Source organism: Phacochoerus africanus, chromosome 14 (genome assembly GCF_016906955.1).
Source record: "Phacochoerus africanus isolate WHEZ1 chromosome 14, ROS_Pafr_v1, whole genome shotgun sequence".
Classification (NCBI taxonomy): Eukaryota; Metazoa; Chordata; class Mammalia; order Artiodactyla; family Suidae; genus Phacochoerus; species Phacochoerus africanus.
The window spans coordinates 26,403,289-26,423,257 of NC_062557.1; the positions used below are offsets into that span (position 1 = coordinate 26,403,289).

General features: G+C 54.7%; 1 protein-coding gene and 1 long non-coding RNA gene across 3 annotated transcripts in view; one reads left to right on the plus strand and one right to left on the minus strand.

The window, feature by feature from the left end:
• Positions 1 to 312: 312 nt before the first annotated feature.
• Positions 313 to 3,645, minus strand: LOC125114187 (uncharacterized). Its single transcript, XR_007131728.1, has 2 exons — positions 3,207 to 3,645; positions 313 to 725 (listed from the first exon to the last, which is right to left on the minus strand). It is a non-coding gene; the product is annotated as an uncharacterized LOC125114187 (long non-coding RNA).
• Positions 3,571 to 19,969, plus strand: part of ITGA3 (integrin subunit alpha 3) — a 35,133-nt gene continuing 18,734 nt past the window's right edge. The window contains exons 1-7 of one of the 2 annotated variants that reach the window (XM_047757336.1): positions 3,571 to 3,612; positions 4,052 to 4,259; positions 13,376 to 13,503; positions 13,816 to 13,895; positions 16,736 to 16,985; positions 19,173 to 19,259; positions 19,757 to 19,964. In XM_047757336.1, coding sequence (XP_047613292.1) covers positions 4,054 to 4,259; positions 13,376 to 13,503; positions 13,816 to 13,895; positions 16,736 to 16,985; positions 19,173 to 19,259; positions 19,757 to 19,964 — 959 coding nt within the window. In that variant the 5' untranslated portion in view covers positions 3,571 to 3,612; positions 4,052 to 4,053. Of the gene's footprint in view, positions 3,613 to 3,694; positions 4,260 to 13,375; positions 13,504 to 13,815; positions 13,896 to 16,735; positions 16,986 to 19,172; positions 19,260 to 19,756; positions 19,965 to 19,969 lie in introns of those variants that run through there. The other variant, XM_047757335.1, reaches the window with a different exon arrangement.

Below are 19,969 nucleotides of genomic sequence, written 5' to 3' on the forward strand. Positions count from 1 at the left end.
GCTTCAATGTCAAGACTGATGATGGAGTTCCCGTCGTGGCTCAGTGGTTAACAAAGCCGACTAGCATCCATGAGGACTCGAGTTCGATCCCTGGCCTCGCTCAGTGGGTTAAGGATCTGACGTTGCCATGAGCTGTGGTGTAGGTCGCAGGCGAGGCTTGGATTCTGTGGTGCTGTGGCTCTGGCATAGGCTGGCAACTGTAGCTCTGATTGGACCCCTAGCCTGGGAACCTCCATGTGCAGTAGGTGTGGCCCTAAAAAGACAAAAGCCAAAACAAACAAACAAACAAAAAAACTGATGATGGCACACCAAGAGGGTAGGGAAAGGTTTATTAATGACATGATTCGAGGTCTCTGAAGGAGCAGGGATGGCTTCTCAAGAAGGTCCAAGATGCCTTGAGAGAGCACGGAAGGAGATTGGCCTGGGTTTTTACTACGGTGAGGGAGATAGGTCAGGTGCATTTGTGTGGAAAGGGGTTTGCATGGTTGGAATCTGCCATGGACGGAAAAGAAGGGAGCGCGGGCCTTCTTCTGAGCTTGTCCAGGTGTGAGGCACAAGGAAAAGAGGGAGCGAGGACAGCTTAAAAGGAGTCAGCAGTCAAGCATGAAAAAATGGCCTCGGACTCGTCCATACACGTGCTGTTCTCTGTGTCTACATTTCTAGGTGGGTCCCTTCTCCACCAGGAAGAGTTGGCAGGATAACGTCAACTGAGGGATGAGACGAGGCTGTGGATGACAATGTCACTGACATCAGGGGATTCTGGACCTTCGGCAGGAACTTGGGATTTCTCTGTCTGCATCTCTCCAGCCCAGGGAGCCTTCCAATCCCTTCATTCCTCCATCCCCGTTCCATCTCCCCCAGATCTGTCTAATGCTCTCCCACATTCCTTAGCTTGGACCCTCCCCCAACCAGACACCCCTGCTCCCCCCACTCCCACATTCCCTCCAAACACTCCCATGGAAGGGAAAAACCATCCCTCATCCCTTTCCTGCTCCCAGCCCTGGGATCGGACATGCTGGTCATTCCTGTTTGGGATGGCCAAAGAGATAACACCTGGCATGGAGCCACTCTGTCACTTTAGAACTCTCAAAGCTGTTTCAGGCAGGCCCTCTGCCCACACTGTGTGTCTACCCTGGTCCCTGAGCTCCTGGCCCTGGCTGTTTCCCCTTCTCCAAGAATGAGGTAGAGGACCCAGCAGCCAGCTGGAAGAAGAGCAAGGTAACTGCTCAACTTCCATCCAGGTCAGCTTCCTGTTCCTTGGACCCCACATCTCCTAATTCCGGGAGGCTCTGAATCATGACAGGCATCGCGGAGAGAGGCTGGGCAGCTCTGAGAGTCACAGCCTGGGAATAAATGCTGTCCCAAGGGCAGACAGGGACAAGTGTCCTCTCTCCAAATACCGCAGAGGATGCTGCTATCACAGCTGCTTTTGTTTAGGCATGTCTGGCTTTCTCTCCAACATCTGCTTGGAGTTTGTCTGTTAAAGACACAGCTGTGGCCAGTGGCCTCCAGTCTTAGCCCTGCCTCCCAGGAGCGGCGTGACCTTTTGAAGTCAAATGAGGAGTCAAATGAGGCTGGGAGAATGAAATCAGAGTCTGCAGGTGAAAGGATTCATAGGCTATCAAGTTCAGCTCATGTCCCTCCCCAGGCTCTGAACCTAATTTTGTACTCCAATTCTTCATCCTTTTGCTTAAAGAGGGCTCCAAATTGCACAAGCTTCAGGCCTTAGATCTGTTCTGAATATGGTGCTTTTTTTTTTTTTTTTAGGGTTGGACCTTCGGCATTCGGAAATTCCCCAGCTAGGGGTCAAATCTGAGCTGCAGCTGTTGGCTTAGCCACAGCCACAGAACATCAGATCAAAGCAGCATTATAACCTACACCACAACACAGGATCCTTAACCCACTGAGCGAGGCCAGGGATCAAATCTGCACCCTCAGGGACACTATGCTGGGTTCCTAACCCACTGAGCCATAGATGGGAACACCAAAAATGTTACTTATTAGCATAAGTGGTGGAGAAGGGCTCTGGGGTCAGATAACACAGCATTAAAATCTGAGTTGTGGCGTTCCCATCGTGGCACAGTGGAAAGGAATTGGACTAGGAACCATGAGGTTGCAGGTTCGATCCCTGGCCTCACTCTCTGGGTTAAGGATCCGGCATTGCCGTGAGCTGTGGTGTAGGTTGCAGACGCTGCTCGGATCTGGAGTTGCCATGGCTGTGGTGTAGGCCGGCGGCTACAGCTCCGATTAGACCCCTAGCCTGGGACCCTCCATATGCTTCGGGTGTGGCCCTAAAAAAAAAAAGCAAAAAAAAATATATATATATAAATAAATACATAATATCTGCGTTGCATTGGCTTCAAGTTGCTTAACCTCTCTGAGCCTGTTTTCTCATCTTAAAACAGATGATTTCACAAAGATTGTTGTGAGGATTTACTTTAATAATATTTGTAAGGCACTTAGCATACATAAGAACTACTATATGGTGGTTTTCTCATTCTTATAAACTCTAAGAGATGGGGATTCTAAAATAGACTTCAAGGGAGTAAGCCCTTTGGACTGAACCCTTGGACCAAAATAAGAAAGCTCCTTTAGTCTGGGACGAAAAAAAAAATGCTCTGGGGAAATGCATCTCTCTACTACAATGAGGCAAATCTGAATTAGGCTCGAAAAAGTACATGATGAAAGTTTCCTTTCACTTTGATTCCTTCGCGGATAACCAGACCTTTGGGCCCGCCCACTTACCTCCGCCTGGTACCACCCACTACCCACCTGTGGGGGCTGGAGTCCCCGCCCAGTCTTCAAGCCTGGGTGGGAAGAGGGGACCTTTGGGATTCTGCTGGGCTGGGCCCGGAAGGCAAGGGTGGATGAGAAATGGATACAGTGTGGGCCCAGCTCCGCGCCTGCAGTGCACTCTAAGGAGAAGAGACTTACTTCCACATCGACAGGAAATCGATGATACAAGAAATATAAGTGATACAAGAATATCCTTCGGGGAAAACACTCTTGCTGCTAATTACATTTAGCGATGCTTGGTTATTACCACTGCTAAATATTTGTCTGACTTTGCCAAGAGACCATTCCCAGCTCGGATCAGGGTGGGTGGGAGCGAAGGCGCAAAAGAAATGAATCTTGGCAGGGATGGCCAAGGGGCTGGGTACGAGGAAGAACGCCCAGAGACCGCCAGCCTCTTCTCAGGGACTCACAGCGCGGTGGAGACGAGTAGGGCGTTCCAGCCAGTGCCTTGCGGATGTCGGGTCCCAGATACGCCAACGCTGGGCCTCTTCAGCCGACCCGCAGAGGTGGCTGCGTTCGGAACGGCCTTTCCACCAGCTGTAGCAGCCGCAGCCAAGCGGCAGGACAAATTCCACCCCTGGCCCCGCCTGTCCAATCCGTCTTGCTCGGGAGGCAACGTTTCTCCGGAGAAGAAAGAGGCGGGGAGGGGAAATCCAAGCCTCTGGGGGCTCCCGACAGGTGTTTGGGGGAGAGGGCGGAGCCGGTTAGGGAGGATGAGGAGGGAGGGGCGGTGCTGCGCCTTTAAGAGGCGGTGGCGGAGCCGGGACCTTTTCTCTTTCCCCGGAAGGAAAGCGTAGCCCGGGCTGGGCGCGCAAGGTGGGGAGGTGCGGGGCTGGGCGTGGGGAGGCGGGGCGCGCGCGGGGAGGACCCCTCCTTTCCGTCCTCCTTGCGGTCTACCGGTCCGCCTGCCCAGATCCACCGCCGAGCCCGGATCGGAGGCGACAGTGCGGCCAAGTGGGCGCGGCGGGGCACGAGCTGGGGGGCAGGGTGCCCGGGGCAAGGGGGCGGTGACCCCGACACTGAGCAGTCAAGAGAATAGTTCCGAGGACCCCCGAGGGGACTCTGAGAGCGCAGACCCTTAGCGGTCGTGAAACCGATCAGGGCTGAGGGCCCCAGACTGATCAGCGCTGCGGAGCTCAACGACGCTGCCGGCCCGGGTGTTCTCCAGCGGCGCGGGGGGAGCAGGTGAACAGGTCCTCACTCCGAGCTCCACGCCCTCACGCGCTCTCGCCCCGGCCCCGGCTCCTGCCTGCAGCCATGGGCCCCGGCCCCAGCCGCGCCGCCCGCGTCCTACGCCCGATGCTCTGCGTGCTGGTCTTGATGGTGGCCTCCGGCGGCCGCATCGCCACCGCCTTCAACCTGGACACCCAATTCCTGGTGGTGAAGGAGGCTAAGAACCCGGGCAGCCTCTTCGGCTACTCGGTCGCCCTCCATCGGCAGACGGAGCGGCAGCAGCGCTACCTGTGAGTCAAACTGTGAGACCGGGGGTGTCTTGAGCGGAGAGGAGGGAGAGAGTTTGTGTACAGGGTGCGGATCCAGAGTTGAGTCCGAGCCCTGGGCCCGCTGGCTTCCAGGTTCGCAGGCCGCCGGCTCTTAGAAGCGAGGACTTAGGGGGCGGGGACCTGGGCAGCCCTCCTGCTGCCGACGGTTGGCGGGAAGCGGAGGGGTTGGTGGTGGGGGGGAACAGTAATCATTGGCAAGTGCTGACTGAACCAGTACCTGTCTAGACTCGCCGCCTCAACCCTTTAGACCTTTTGCGAGCAGAAGTGGGGTCCCCGTTCACTGAGCCCCCTTCGATTCTATGAACCCGGTATTTAGCCTACCGAATGTCTCTTCTTGCTAGGGCTGGAAACTGGGGAACACTGCAACCTAGACACCTAGTGGATCCCCCTTCCCCCTTTCCTGGGAAGAACCCGTGGGCATATGCGTTTAAGCCCGCCCCTACCTCGCACTTAGTCTGCGGCCACGCCAGCCACACCCTCTGCAGAACCAGACTAGGGGGCCTTCGCAACTGCTTGGCGGTTGGAGAGTGAGATGATGGGCGAGTCTGGGCTTTCGGAGCTGTCCAGGCGCTCCTTCTGACCCCTTGAGTGTGCGGAAGTACAAGTGCCAGGAGGAGCGGTCCCAGCTCCCGCGCTCGGCCTCCTGCCCCCCCACCCCCAGCAGCGTCGCCCTCCCACCAGAAGGTCTTGAGTCTCCCGCATTCCACAGATTCATGTTGAATCTCCAAGCCTGAGTGTGTTTGTTTTGGTTGCAAGAGGGAAGGCGTGTTTTACCCTTTCTTAGGTTCTCCATCCCTGACAGCTGCAAGGAGAAGGAGGGGTAAGAGCCACGCGTAGGGGACAGAGGAGAAGGAGACGCATCCAACTGCTTCTGTTGGCCCCACCCCCCCACACACACACCCACACCCCGGGCCACAGACACTCTTTTGCCCCGAGGCGCATGTCCAAGTTTCAGAAGTTTCTCTGCATGGGCTTAGTGGTGCTGAGGTTGGCACTTGGGGGAAGGGGGACACTGGCGGAGGTGAGGCTGTCCCAGGAGGGAAGATTGTTAGGCCGAGGTCGGCTCAGCTAGGCCCTTTGGGGGCAGTAGTTCTTCCGGTGATGTCAGACCCTGCTGAGCAAGTGGACCTAGTCAGATAAAGGGTGTGTTGAAACCTTTCTCAACGCTGGCTGGAACCTGCAGAAACTTGAGGAAGCTGGAGTGTCCAAAGTCCAGACTCTGCCCCAGCCTTGGCCCCTGCCCTGCTGGCCCAGCCCCTGCCTGGTCTACCTGCCTACTTGGCCTACAATTCCATCTCACTTCTGCAGAGGCAGGGGCCACCACACCCTGCCCAGCCCAGCCTCAACCGCTGCGGTCTGGCCAACCCTCCATCTTTTGGAGACCCTAAGTGACCATCAGCACCAGTTTCCATATTGGTGCTCTTTCGGCCCCAGGCCAGGGAAGGATTTTCAGAGGGTCCGTGCTGAAGCTGCAATGCATAAGGCAACACAGTGGAAAGGGAACATCAGAAAAAGCAGGGGTAAATAATGGAAAACTAGGGTAAAAAACAGACTCTCTAATACCCACCTACCCCCCTTTTTTTGCTAGGTGAACTTGAGCAGGATATTTCTCTTCTCTGGGCCAGTTTTCCCCCAGGAGGGATGAGGCCTGGATCTATATACTCCTTCCTGCCTCTGTTGGCCTATAAAAGGCAACTTGGCATTGAAGGGGAAAAAAAGAGAATCCTGAGTCCCGTTGCCAGCTTCCCATCTTGGATCTGTCACTAATCCCTGAGCCTTTTTTTTTTTTTTATCTTTTTGCCTTTTCTAGGGCCGCTCCCACAGCATATGGAGGTTCCCAGGCTAGGGGTCAAATTGGAGCTGTAGCCACCGGCCTACACCAGAGCCACAGCAACGTGGGATCCGAGCCACATCTGCAACCTACACCACAGCTCACGGCAACGCCAGATCCTTAGCCCACTGAGCAAGGCCAGGGATCGAACCTGCAACCTCATGGTTCGACCACTGTGCCACGACGGGAACTCCAAATCCCTGAGTTTTAATGTCCTCACATGTCAGGGGGGAGGGGAGTCACACACCTTCTTCAAGAGGTGGGGCAGGGGGGTTTGACCACGCCCCTGGCATGCAGCCCGTCCCAGGCCAGGGATTGAACCCAGCAGTAACTAGGGCCACAGCAGTGACGATGTCGGATCCTTAACCCGCTGAGCCACCAGGGAACTTCAGCAGTGGCGTTTTAATGAGATAATGTGTATAAAACGCTCTGCATATGTCTGCTTCTCCGAGGAGCGGCTGAGGGCCCTGGTACCAAAAGCCAGGACCCAGCTGCATCCTCGCTACCCAAGGGCCTCCCTCGAGATGGCTGAGCACAGGGGTCCTGCTTTTCTTCCTGGGCAGCTAGAGGTGGCATTAGGCCTGCCAAGAGCCCAGAGAGGTCTAAACCTATTGAGCTTTGGAGAGACAGGTGGTTCAGGATAGCGTGCAAGGTCACTCACTTGGGGATCCTCAGTCTTTTCTTTTCCCTTTTTTTTTTTTTGTCTTTTTGCCATTTCTTGGGCCGCTCCCGCGGCATATGGAGGTTCCCAGGCTAGGGGTCGAATCGGAGCTGTAGCCGCCAGCCTGCGCCAGAGCCACAGCAATACGGGATCCGAGCTGCATCTGCAACCTACACCAGAGCTCACGGCAACGCCAGATCCTTAACCCACTGAGCAAGGCCAGGGACCGAACCCGCAACCACATGGTTCTTAGTCGGATTTGTTAACCACTGAGCCACGACGGGAACTCCCCTCAGTCTTTTCAAAGGGTGGTTCTAGATCTTGGCTCATCGCCTCCTCTCCCTGAATTCTGCCCCCATGACCCTTCAGGAGAACCAGCTGGGCCCACTGGGCTTAGCTGCAGCCAGCTGTGTCACCAGATGTGAACAGCTGCCTGAGTGCCCAGCTCAGGGGACCCAGCAGATCAACTGGCCGTCTTCTATTCTGTTAGCTTCCAAGTCCCTTTGGAAAAGGGGAAGGGGTCATGGCCCTGAACAGTCTGAGCCTGGAGGAGACTGAAGGGTTTCACGAGGCACAGGGACCCCAGAAATTACATGCAAAATCATGTCTCTTTGTTCTGGGGCCAGGAGGAGGGGAGAGCGTAGCTTTTTATCATATTCTCCAAGAAGGCCTGATTTCAGAAATGTTTACAAACCCAGGTGTGTCTTTGTTCCCCAGCACCTCCATCTCTGGACGGAGGGTCCCCTCCTTCCAGCCTCACAGCAGAGACCTTACCCCACCCAGGCCCCAGTTTCCCAGTCTCTGGAGGGAGGGGTCAGGGTGCTTTGGGCTTCTTGCTGAGGTACCTAAGGAGCCCTGGGGAAGCAGAGGGACTCTTCCTCTGGGAAATGGTCCCTGACACTCCCCTTCCCCCAGCATCTGTTCTGTCATTCTCACCTGGGAATCCAGGTGTCCTTCTCTGGCCTGGCCCGGTGGGTTATGGGAGATACCTCTGGGGCTTTTGCCCCAGAAACAAGGAGGCGAAGGGCGGGAGTGGCCATGACTCTTGGAAGGTGAGGTCATACCTGAGCTAGGCAGGAACCAGGCTTACTTGCTCTCTTAAAACATGTTTCCTTGGGCAGGGCAGGTGCCTGGCAGCCTCCAAGGCTCGTGCCAGAGGAAATGGGCACGGCAGCTGCGGCTGCAAGCAGAAGGCCTGGATGCATAGGGTCCTTTTTCCTCTGGCTCTTTCCAAAGACTGCACTGGGCCAAGGAGCTTAAAACTGGACAGGAGGTAGGGGGAGCCTGCTCTTGTAGAGAATGAAGTTTTGAAAGGGGCTTGGTCAGACCTAAACCAAGAAGGAAGAGGGTGGCCACCGTTACAGCAAGGTAGATTGAGGTTAGATGACACAAAGAATGCCCTCAGGGATCAAATGTGGAAAAAAGACGAAGGAGCCAGGGAAAGGGAGAAGAAATGAGAAAAACAGCCTTTTCTTTATTGGCGGCTCAGGCAAGGCCTCTTTCTCCTGCCCCATCATTCCCTCACTTCCTCCAGCTTCCTCTGACTCTAGGGCTGAGTCACCAGAGGGGAGAGGGGGCTGGATGGGCAGCGTAAGAAGTTGGGGGAGGATGGAGAAGGCTGCAGTTTCAGCTCCTGCAGGAGCAGCCTCTGGGGACGTGGCTAATTCGGGCAGCAGGACTGGCACCGAGCTCGGGTCTGGGCATCTGAGAGCTGCCCCCACCCCACCCAGGGCCCAGAGCTGGAAACCTCCTCCCCACCCACTGCAACTGGCTTCCTGGCCTAAGAAGTAAGGCATGGGGGCCCTGCTGCCTGAGTACTGGCCCTTCTGGTCCCTCCATGTGCCTCCCTGAAGGGCCACCCTAGTGCCTCTTTGAAGTGAGGAGTCTGGGAAATAGAGTCTTACAGGTTGATTCTCAGAGCATCACCACCCACCCCCCCACACCATCCCCTAGGGGGCCTTCTTTTTTTGTTGTTTGCTTTTTGGGGCTGCACCCGCGGCAAATGGAGGTTCCCAGGCTAGGGGTCCAATCAGAGCTACAGCTGCTGGCCTACACCCAGCCGCATCTGTGACCTACACCATAGCTCACGGCAACGCCGGATCCTTAACCTGATGATTGAAGAGCGAGGCCAGGGATGGAATCCACAACCTCGTGGATCCTAGTCGGGTTCATGAACCACTGAGCCACCAAGGGAACTCCCTGTAGGGAACTTTTGGCTCTAGAGTGAGCCAACCTGCTACCCTGACACCGCTGGGCCCCCCTTCCCCGGCCTCCTCTGATTCTACTGCTTTCTACGTGGCTGTCCCATCAGTCTTGACCTGCCCCAGCAAGAGTGACAGGGCAGGGATGAGGATGGGTGTCTCCGGAACTTGGAGCTCCAGGGCCTCTGCAGAGGCCAGCAGGGGCTGTCTGGCTGGAGCCAAAGGAAAGGGTGAAGAGGCAGCTGTTTGAAAGCCCTTGAGAGGTCTCTTGGCTCATCTCCCTTCCTCCTGGAGGGGCACCTGCCCCCGCCCAGCCCAACCTGACTCCAGGAGAGAGGCGGTCCAATCTCCTTTCTTCCTCACTCTGAAACATCTCTGAAGCTTCAGACTGCTGCTGGGAGGGTGGCCTCAGGGGTGGTGTGGGAGGGATCAGCTTCTGGACTCTCAGATCTGGAGCAGCTCCAACAGCAGGAGCAGTGTGCTTATTTGCATGGCAATTGACATCCATTTGCATCGCGTAAGGTCTTTCCCATCCTCTGGATTCCCCCACACCTGGCCGTGGCTGGAGGAAGCTGGACCTGGCCCTCTGCACACCCGTCTTCCCCAACCACTCCCAGTCCTCTGGCTGTAGACCCATTAGCTCCTGGGCTGGGAGCCAGAGGGCCTTAAAGGGCCTCTAAGCGGGCCAAATAAGAGCTAAAAATACTCTAGGGAGGTGTGGGGAGGGGGGCTCCCTGTGAAATCTCTGGGGAGGGAGGGGCCTGGGATGTGGGGCTGGGATGAGGGCCCACTAACCCACCACCCATCAGTGGGCACGCGGCTGGTGCGGGGTGAGAGCTGAGCGGGTAGAGATGTAAGTGGATTCCTGTCTATCCAGTTGCTAATCATGCCCAGCTCTGCCTGCTCTGGACCTCCGGAAGCTAAAAGGAGAGGTCTCTCAGGCCACTCCCTGTAAGATGAGGGAGCTGGGAGGGTGTGGCCACCCCGTCACCCACCCCTCCTCCACCGCCCCTCAGCCTCCTCCCGCCCTGACAGCTTGGGCCTCGAAGCAGCAGGCATGGCAGGACTTTCCTAGCATTGCATGCCCTGGAATGCACCACGGGCTCTCTAGGGACCCCTCACCTGCTGAGGCCTGGACCCAGCCCTTTAAGGTCATTGTAGCCAACCCCCAACCACCACCTCCAGCCAAATCTGAGCTCCCTTGGACTTCCCGTGTGGCTCACAAATCTGATGATTCCCCACCTGCAATGACTAGCAGCCAGTGCCTACCTCCTCCTTGCTGATTGCCTGGTATCCTTAGGCCATGGACATGTTACTTTCTGCTCATCCTCTGCTCCCTCTCAACACTTAAACTAGTCTGCCCTTTGCTCTCTGCCACAGGTCCCCTAACCCAGGGGGTCAGAAATGCCTGGGTCCCTGGAGCAAGGCCTGGTGCCACAATAAAGCAGAACCTCATGGAGTTCCCGTTGTGGTGCAGCAGCAAAGAATCTGACTAGGAATCATGAGGTTGCGGGTTTGATCCCTGGCCTCGCTCAGTGTGTTAAGGATCCCTGAGCTGTGGTGTAGATCGCAGACAAGGAAGGCTTGGATTTGGCAAGGCTGTGGCTGTGGCGTAGGCCAGCAGCTGTAGTTCCGATTTGACCCTAGCCTGGGAATCTCCATACGCCACCGGTGTGGCCCTAAAATAAATAAATAAATATTATTAATAATTTTGCATATTGACAATGTGTTGAATTGCAATATTTTTTCAACAGTGGATTAAATAAAATCTATAATAAAAACTAATAAATAAATAAATAAATAAATAAAACAAAGCAGAACCACAGTGCTTATGTTGGCCTCGGCTTCATAGTCAGAAAGTCCTTTCAAAGAATAAACCCACTTATTCCCCCAGCAACCCTGGAAGTTGGTGGGAAAGCTGCTGTCCCATTTTACAGATGAGGCACTCAGATCAGAGAGGGAAACGAAAGCCTCCCTTGAGGCAGAACAAACCTAGAATCAGGCCCTTTGGCTCCAAGGCTGAGGCGTTCCTTTCCCTCGGGCAGATGCTTCCCTCTCTACCTGTCAGGTACGCCAAGGCCGATATCCAGGCGTGGTCCGTCCGTGAATGCCCCAGGCACCCTTCCCAGCCCAGACGGTGGGTGACTAACAGGGCCTGGCTGCCACACTGGCCCCCTGCCAGCCTTCCTGCCAGAGCTCTCAGCCCTGCTCTGCTTAAAGATCTCTAGCTGCACCCTGTCCTCAGGAACCCTGTGAGGTGCAGGCTGCCTTCCGGGCACCCCCAGGCAGCGCATTCCTGACACCCAGTGGGTGGAGGCACCCAGGCCCTGGCATGCCCAGGCCCTGCCCTGCCCACTCTCCGCAGGCCTCACTTTCAAGTCCTAGGCAGGAGCTGCAGGCAGGGCTATTGCTCTGCACATCCAAACTCTGGCAGGAGGCCCAGCGCCCAGGTTCTGAGCTGACAGCCTCAAGTGATAGCATCGCTGGGACCAGATGAAGGGGGAACCTAAGAGGTGCCTGCCCTCCAGGAGGCGGGGTCCAGCGGGATTGAGGAGGCGGTCCTGGCAGAATGTCCAGAAGCTGAAGGCAGATGATGCTCGGAGAGCAAGGAGTGGTACACCTGGGTTCTCAAACTGGGGTGTGTTAAATATGCAGGTTCCAGGGATGCACCCCCTGGATTCAATTCAGGTCGTCTGCAGTGGGCTGAGAAATTTGCCTTAACAAATATCTCAGGGTTTTTAGAGTTCCTGTCATGGCTCAGTGGAAATGAATCTGACTAGCATCCATGAGGACTGAGGTTCAATCCCTGGCCTCACCTGGTGGGTTAAGGATCCAGTGGCTGCAGCTCTGATTTGACCCCTACCCTAGGAACATCTGTATGCCGCAGATGCGGCCCTGAGAAAAGAAAAAAAGAAAGAAAGAAATCTCTGGGTTTTTGATTCTGCTGGTCTAAGAACTATCTTTTGAGATAATATTTTGAGGCTGATCACCTGTGTTCCTCTCCTCCATCACCTCTCCGGTATGGGATGGGCTGTCAGGGCCCTAAGAACCCTTGCAGGGACTTGCAGCCAGCATCCCTAAAGATGGGTCCTGGGAGTTCCCGTTGTGGCTCAGCTGGTTAAGAACCTGACTAGTAACCACGAGGATGTGGGTTTGACCCCTGGCCTCGCTCAGGGGGTTAAGGCTCTGGCATTGCCATGAGCTACAGCATAGGTCACAGATGTGGCTCACATCTGGCATTGCTGTGACTGTGATGTAGGCCAGCAGCTGTAGCTCCAATTCAACCCCTAGCCTGGGGACCTCCATGTGCCACAAGCAAGGCCCTAAAAAGACCAAAAAAAGAGAGAGAAAAAAAGGGGGGGTTCTGGGCAGGTTGGGGACAGGGTGACTGATAGTCCTCACCCATCTCCGCTCTCAAGCCCACCAGCCAAGAACTCTGCCTGGGGACCATGCTACCCAAAGTGTCAGGTACTCAGCTGCCCCCTCCCCCATGCCTCCTATGTCTGTCTCAACAGTGGTGGGGAGGGGAGAGTAGCTGTCACCCAGGTCACTTGAGTGCCCTGCTGACCTCAGTTACCCAGCTCTGGTCTGGGGTCAGTTGGCCTTCCTGCCCACCTTCTTCAATGCCAGGCCCTAGATCTGAGTCCTCAGATGGCTTGGAGCGGAGGCCCTGGGCCTTCACCCAACCACCCACCCTACCCCCTCAAACATTCTCTTCTTGGGTCCCCGGAAGTTGAACCCTGTGCCGGACTCTGCCAACCTTGCTCTCTTCCCATCTGCTGTCATCTCAGAAGCCAAGCGTTCCTGCCCAAACCCAGATCAGATTCCATCACTTAGATGCCGAGACAGTCCTGCCCAGACCCTGGCCATGTCATCCCCTTGCTGATGATCCCCCCGTGGCTCCCCTTCCCACCCTGTCCTCTTGTCCCTCCCCGTGTTTCTGGCCTCCAGCTGTACCAAAGGTTCCCCAGTCACCCACCTGCTCATGCTTCCTGGCTCTTGCGCATGCCTGACCTTTGCCCTCCTCCCCTTCATCACTCGGTGAACCCAAGCCATCCTCTTTAGACCTAGGCCAGGGTCCCCTCTTCTGAGGCCTCCCTGACTGCCCACCCCACCCGCCCCATGCAGCATCTGGGCTGGTTTGCTCCATGCTTCTCATGCGATGCTCACCTGACCCTGGGTTTGTGTCTCTTTGCCCACCTTCTCCTGCCCTGGGTGCTCCTCGAGGGCCGGGGAGGGAGCCATTCATCTGCCAAGCCACTGCAGAGCCTGGCACACAGCCTGGCACTGAGCAAATGCTCAGTAAGTGCACGTTGAGCAGGGAGTTGTTCGAAGTGGACTCTGATGAGTTTGCGGCCGAGTCCACCTACCTCCTTGCCCCCAGGCTCCTGGCTGGTGCCCCACGGGACCTCGCCATGCCTGATGGCTCTACCAACCGGACCGGTGCTGTGTACCTGTGCCCACTCACTGCCAACAAGGATGACTGTAAGCGGATGGACATCGAGGAAAAAAGTGAGAAGGCCTGGGGCTGGTACTGGTCGGGAGCCTGGTGGAGAGGGTGACACAGAGAGAATGACTGGAGGAGACAGAGGTCTCGCCTGGGCAGTTTTTGGTCCCTTCTTGTCCGGCTGGGAGAAGGGAGCCCCAGAGGAGAGTGGGACCAGGTGGGATGGGTGGAGCTCAGACTGTGATGGGCTGGAGAAGTGGGGTAGGGAGGGCTGCCCTCCAGGGATCCAGGAGGGACCAACCCCTGCCCTCTGGATTCTCTGGATGCTGGGAGTATGGGTAAGGTGCCCTGGCTCACGATCCCTCTCATGCCCACAGGTGACCCTAGCCATCACATTATTGAGGACATGTGGCTTGGGGTGACTGTGGCCAGCCAGGGCCCTGCAGGCAGAGTCCTGGTAAGTGGGTGCGCAGCGTCGGTTCCCCCTCCAGCCTTGTCCTACATCCCCCAGGAGCTGTGGAGGGAAGCAGAGGGCAGAAGAGAGGTCATCGGTGCCTGAGCGGGAGCCTTGCACGTGTCCATTGCTGTGGCTTCTGTCCCCATGGGCATGTGTGTTTCTTCATCCTGCACTTACCGTGGGGCGGGGATGAGGCGGGGACTGGCGCTCTCCCAAGGGCTAGCCCGGGTCCTGTCTGAATCACCCACTGTCCTCCCCTCTGGATCGGGGCCGGGGGCGGTGGTCACGCTTCGTGGGAATGAGCTGCAGGAACTGTGAAAGGAAAGGGCAGCGAGGGCCTCAGGCGGTGTGGCCTGGATGGCCCCCTTCCGGGGAGGCGGGCTGGCGGAAGAGGCACCGCCTTGCCTGCCCCCCTGCCCCCCACTCACCCGGCTTGCATTTGGGGGTCACTCCCTATTATCTGTTGTCACCTCCTGCCCGCATTCTCCAGGGCCTGCCCCTGGGTCTTGATTTCTGAGCCTCAGAGAGATAATGTATTTTGCTTTCTTTCTCCTTTTTTTTTTTTTAGGGCCGCACATGTGGCCTACAGAGGTTCCCAGGCTAGGGGTTGAGTCAGGCTACAGCTGCCAGCCTCCACCACAGCCACAGCAATGTGGGATTCAAGCCGCATCTGTGACCTTCACCACAGCTCATGGCAGTGCTGAATCCTTAACCCACAGAGCGGGGCCAGGGATCAAACCCATGTCCTCATAGATACTCGTTGGTGTCATTACCACTGAGCCACAACGGGAATTCCTCATTGTTTAAATTGATGTCACATTTACACGGAGCACATGTATAGATTTTTGGGATTTTTGAATTTATTTTTTCACTGTCCAGCATGGGGAGCAAGTTACACATACATGTATATATAATTTTTCCTCCCACTGTTGTGTTGCGGTGTAAGTATCTAGACATAGTTCTCAATGAGCACGTGTATAGATGTTAAGTTTCAGTTGCGTTCTGACAAATTATACACCTGCGTAACCAGCTTTTATTAAAAGCTATTGAAGAAGCAGCATATTTAGATCATTTCAGAAAGTGCACTCCTTTCCGGTCAACTGTCACCCCCAGAGCCATCACTGTTGTGATTTCTGTCACCTTTGAACCCTGCCATAAGCTCTGGGTTGGACCAGTTCACTTTCGAGTCCCTTGTTCAGGATGGTATGGATCTAGGATTCCATTTAAGGCGATTCTGGATCCTGGGTCCCTCAGCATTTTTCTGCTCATGCATCCATCCCTTCGGTACTTTTTTTTTTTTTTTTGGTCTTTTTGCCTTTTCCAGGGCCGCACCTGTGGCATATGGAGGTTCCCAGGCTAGGGGTCGAATCGGAGCTGTAGCCGCCGGCCTACACCAGAGCCACAGCAGCACCAGATCCTTAACCCACTGAGCAAGGCCAAGGATCGAGCCTGCAACCTCATGGTTCCTAGTCGGATTCGTTAACCACTGAGCCACGACGGGAACTGCTGGGAGAAGCTTTGAGAGAGGTGCACAGCCTGGTGCTTAAGAGCTCAGACCCCTGAGCCTGACATGACAGGCTTGGTTGGAATATTTTCACATCTCTCCAGACGTGAGCACTTAGGCCAGTTACTGTGCCTCAGGCTCCTTATCTAAAATGGGGAAGGGGAGTTCCCATCGTGGCTCAGTGGACACGAATCTGACTAATATCCATGGGGATGCAAGTTCGATCCTTAGCCTCGCTCATTGGGTTAAGGATCTGGAGTTGCTGTGGCTGTGGGGTAGCCCAGCAGCTGCAGCTCCAATTTGACCCCTAGCCTAGGAACTGCCATACGCTGCTGGTGGGGCCCTTAAAAGACAAAAATAAAAAATAAAATAAAATGGGGAAGGAGAATGGTCCCCACTCCATGGGGCTGGTAGGAGGCTTAAAAGAATTAATATGTGAAGAGCTCTGGCTGTGTCTGGCAGGCAGGAAGCACTCAGTAAGTGTTAGCTGCTGCTACTGTTGTTATTCTAATATTGGTCCTTTCATTAAGAGGGCAGGGTCATCAGGGCACAGCAGAGAAGCAAATTCTTTACCTGCTCTGCATCTAGCTCCTTTTAATTTTGTTCTTTTTTGGTTTTGTTTTGTTCTGTTTTGTTTTTTGTGGTGTTTTGGCCATGCCTGCTGCGTGCGGAAGTTCCTGGGTCAGGAACTGAATCCATGGCACAGCAGTGACAGTGCTGGATCCTTAACCCACTGAACCACCAGTTCTTTTTAGACTCAAGAACCTGAACCGGGGGAGTTCCTGTTGTGGCGCAGTGGTTAATAAATCCGACTGGGAACCATGAGGTTGCAGGTTCGATCCCTGGCCTTGCTCAGCGGGTTGAGGATCTGGCATTGCTGTGAACTGTGGTGTAGGTTGCAGACGCTGCTTGGATCCCACGCTGCTGTGGCTGTGGCATAGGCTGGTGGCTACAGCTCCGATTCAACCCCTAGCCTGGGAACCTGCATACGCCACGGGAGCGGCCCTAGAAAAGGCAAAAAGACAAAAAAAAAAAAAAGAAGAACCTGAACTCCGCCTTCCTTTATCCTTTTCCCTCTTTGTGTGGCCAAGATTGCTAAGCCACTGAAATCCAGTACCTTCTGGTCTTCCAAAAAGGGTCCCCACTTCAGAGCAGGTGTCTGAGTTCTGGAAATGCAATGCAGATCCAGGCATCACTGTGGGAAGAAAGAAAAGCCAGGAGACCTCTTTCCACTCCTCTCCCACAAAGCCAGAGGGAGGGGCTGTGGAGATGCTGGCCCTGGGTCCCTGCGGCGGGCTCAGCTGTGTGTTTTCTTTGGCGGGGGGGCTCTTCCCAGGTCTGTGCCCACCGCTACACCCAGGTGCTATGGTCGGGATCGGAGGACCAGCGGCGCATGGTGGGCAAGTGCTATGTGCGGGGCAACGACCTGGAGCTGGACCCCAATGATGACTGGCAGACCTATCACAATGAGATGTGCAACAGCAACACTGACTACCTGGAGACGGGCATGTGCCAGCTGGGCACCAGCGGTGGCTTCACCCAGAACACGGTGTACTTCGGAGCTCCTGGTGCCTACAACTGGAAAGGTGGGCGCCACGGGGAAGGGGGCAGGAGCAGAGACCACCACCCTGTTAGCTCCTGGGGTAGCCTGCCAGGGCTTCCACACGAGGGGGCCAAAGGGAGCATCCCTTTGCCAGCATTAGCAACCACCTTGACCTCTGATAGTTTAAAGCGCTTACTATGTGCCAGAGGCTTTGCCCCTATTATCTTTTAAAATATTAATTAACAGGAATTTATTAAGAATAAAGAAAATCATCCAAAGACCGGTTCATTTTCCTATGAAAGTCTCCTAGATGTACGCAGACACTCAGAACTTCAGAACGGGGAGTTCCTACTGGGACTCAGTGTTAATGAACCCAACTAGTATCCATGAGGTTCGCAGGTTCAATCCCTGGCCTCGCTCAGTGGGTTAAGGATGTGGCATTGCCGTGAACTGCAGTGTTGGCTGTAGACGTGGCTTGGATCTGACATGGCTGTGGCTCCAATTTGACCCCTAGCCTGGGAACTTCCATGTGCTGCAGGTGTGGCCCTAAAAAAAGCAAAAAAAAAAAAAGCAAAGAAAGAGAAATAAAAACTTATTAAAAAATAAAACACGTTCCTGGTACAACTATTAGATGGTGCTGTAGGGTTTGGTAAAATAAAGGGGAAATTGCCCTTTCTCTCCCCCATCTCCTTTGTCCCATTTCCCAGTGTCTTATGGATCTTTCCAGACTTATTTTAGAATATATAGATAGGAGTTCCCATCGTGGCACAGTGGTTAATAAATCCGACTAGGAACCATGAGGTTGTGGGTTCCATCCCTGGCCTTGCTCAGTGGGTTAAGGATCCAGTGTTGCTGTGAGCTGTGGTGTAGGTTACAGACGTGGCTCGGATTCCGCGTTGCTGTGGCTCTGGCGTAGGCCAGTGACTACAGCTCCGATTCGACCCCTAGCCTGGGAACCTCCATACGCCGCGGGAGCGGCCCTAGAAAAGGCAAAAGAAAAAAAAAGAATATATAGATAACTTAAACACACACGCAGAGACTCACACTAAACATGCTGTTCTGCTACTTCCTTTTCACATGTCAGTATATTGTGGGCATCTTTTCATGTCAGCCCATGCTTGCATCTGCCACGCCATGCAATGCCTCGCAGGAGTCTGGCTGCTCACACCTCCTCCATCTCTGCACCCCCACAACACATAGGCTGTAGCAACAGCCATCCTTTTTCCCTTCCTGCAGAATCAACAAGCAGAGGGAGCCCAGAATCTGGTCCTTTTTTGAAATTGCAGTATCGCTGGCGTACAATGTTTTGTTAGTTTCAGGTGTGCAAGAGAGTGTGGTTCAGCATTTAAATATGTTACAGAATGATCACCGCTCTAAGTCTAGAAACCATCTGTCCCCCTTACAAAGTAATTTCATTATTTTTTTTCTCTCTTTTTTTTTTTTGCCTTTTCTAGGGCCACTCCCGCAGCATATGGAGCTTCCCAGGCTAGGGGTCTAATTGGAGCTATAACCGCCAGCCTACCCCAGAGCCACAGCAACACAGGATCCAAGCCACATCTGCGACCTACACCACAGCTCATGGCGATGCCAGATCCTTCACCCACTGAGTGAGGCCAGGGATGGAACCCGAAACCTCATGGTTCCTAGTCAGATTTGTTAACCACTGTACCACGATGGGAACTCCAATTTCATTGATTGACCATATTCTTGATGCTGTATGTTACATCCCACGACTTTTTTATTTTGTCCTCTTGACCAACCTGTGACCCTAGATATAGTCACAGCCTTGGGTGAGCCCAAGGCCTTTAGTCTTGCCCTCCCACCCCCGGGTCCTTTAGAACCTTGACAGGGTCACAGACATGCTGCAGCAGCAGCCCTGGGGAGCGGGAGACAGGTAGGCAGCCCGAATTTGGGGGCAGGATTAGGAAGCGATAGTGGTGTGGGGTCTGGCTTTAGTGTCTAGTTTGGGGGAGCTATCCAGGTGCCTGGTTGACTGCATTCCAACCATGGCCCTGCAATGAGCTCTCCATCCCTAAGCCTCACTTTTTCTCATCTGAAAAATGGGCTCATCCTTCAACTTCCCAGAATTGTTAGACAGGAAGTCATCGGCAAATGGCAAAGGACTCCCCCCAAAAAGGGGTTATCCTTACCCATATCTGGGGGCCAGGGTTGGACATAGTGGAGGCAAGGGAAGGTGACTTATGCTCCCCCTCCTCAAATCCTTGTGAAGGAAACAGCTACATGATTCAGCGGAAGGACTGGGATTTATCCGAATACAGTTACAAGGACCCAGAGGACCAAGGAAACCTCTATATTGGTAAGTCTAGTGGTGGTGGCCCATTGGGCAAAGAGGAGGAAGGGACTCAATCCATGGCACACTGGTCCTCTCGCCTTCAGAGCCTGGGGGGAGTGAGGTCAGGATGCAGTGTGATTAGAGGCATTTGGTTCAACTAGCCCATACTTATAACTGCCACCTGTGTATACCCAAGATGCAGTCTGTGCCCTCTTGAAGCTCACAGTCCAATGTGCAAGCAGGACCGGGGACTGGGCACTCAAGGTCCACTTCCTTGCCCAGCTTAATAGAGAGGAATAGAAGAGTTTCCTGGTGGCTCAGAGGGCTAAGGATCCAGCACTCTCACTGTTGTGGCGTGGGTTCGATCTCTGGCCTGGGAACTTCTATATGCTGCAGGTGCAGTCAGAAAAAAATAAAAGGACTGGAAGATAATGGGGTGGGGGAGTTCTTGGGGGATAGGTCCAGAGTAAAAGGGGCAAACCTTACCGGGGCCTCGATTGACCACCTTCTTCCCATCCCAGGGTACACAATGCAGGTGGGCAGTGCCATCCTGCATCCCACGAACATCACCATTGTGACGGGTGCCCCAAGGCACCAACATGTGGGTGCTGTCTTTCTGCTGAGCCAGGAGGCAGGCGGAGACCTGCGGAGGAGACAGGTGCTGGAGGGCACGCAGGTGGGCGCCTATTTTGGCAGCGCCATTGCCCTGGCAGACCTGAACAATGATGGGTGAG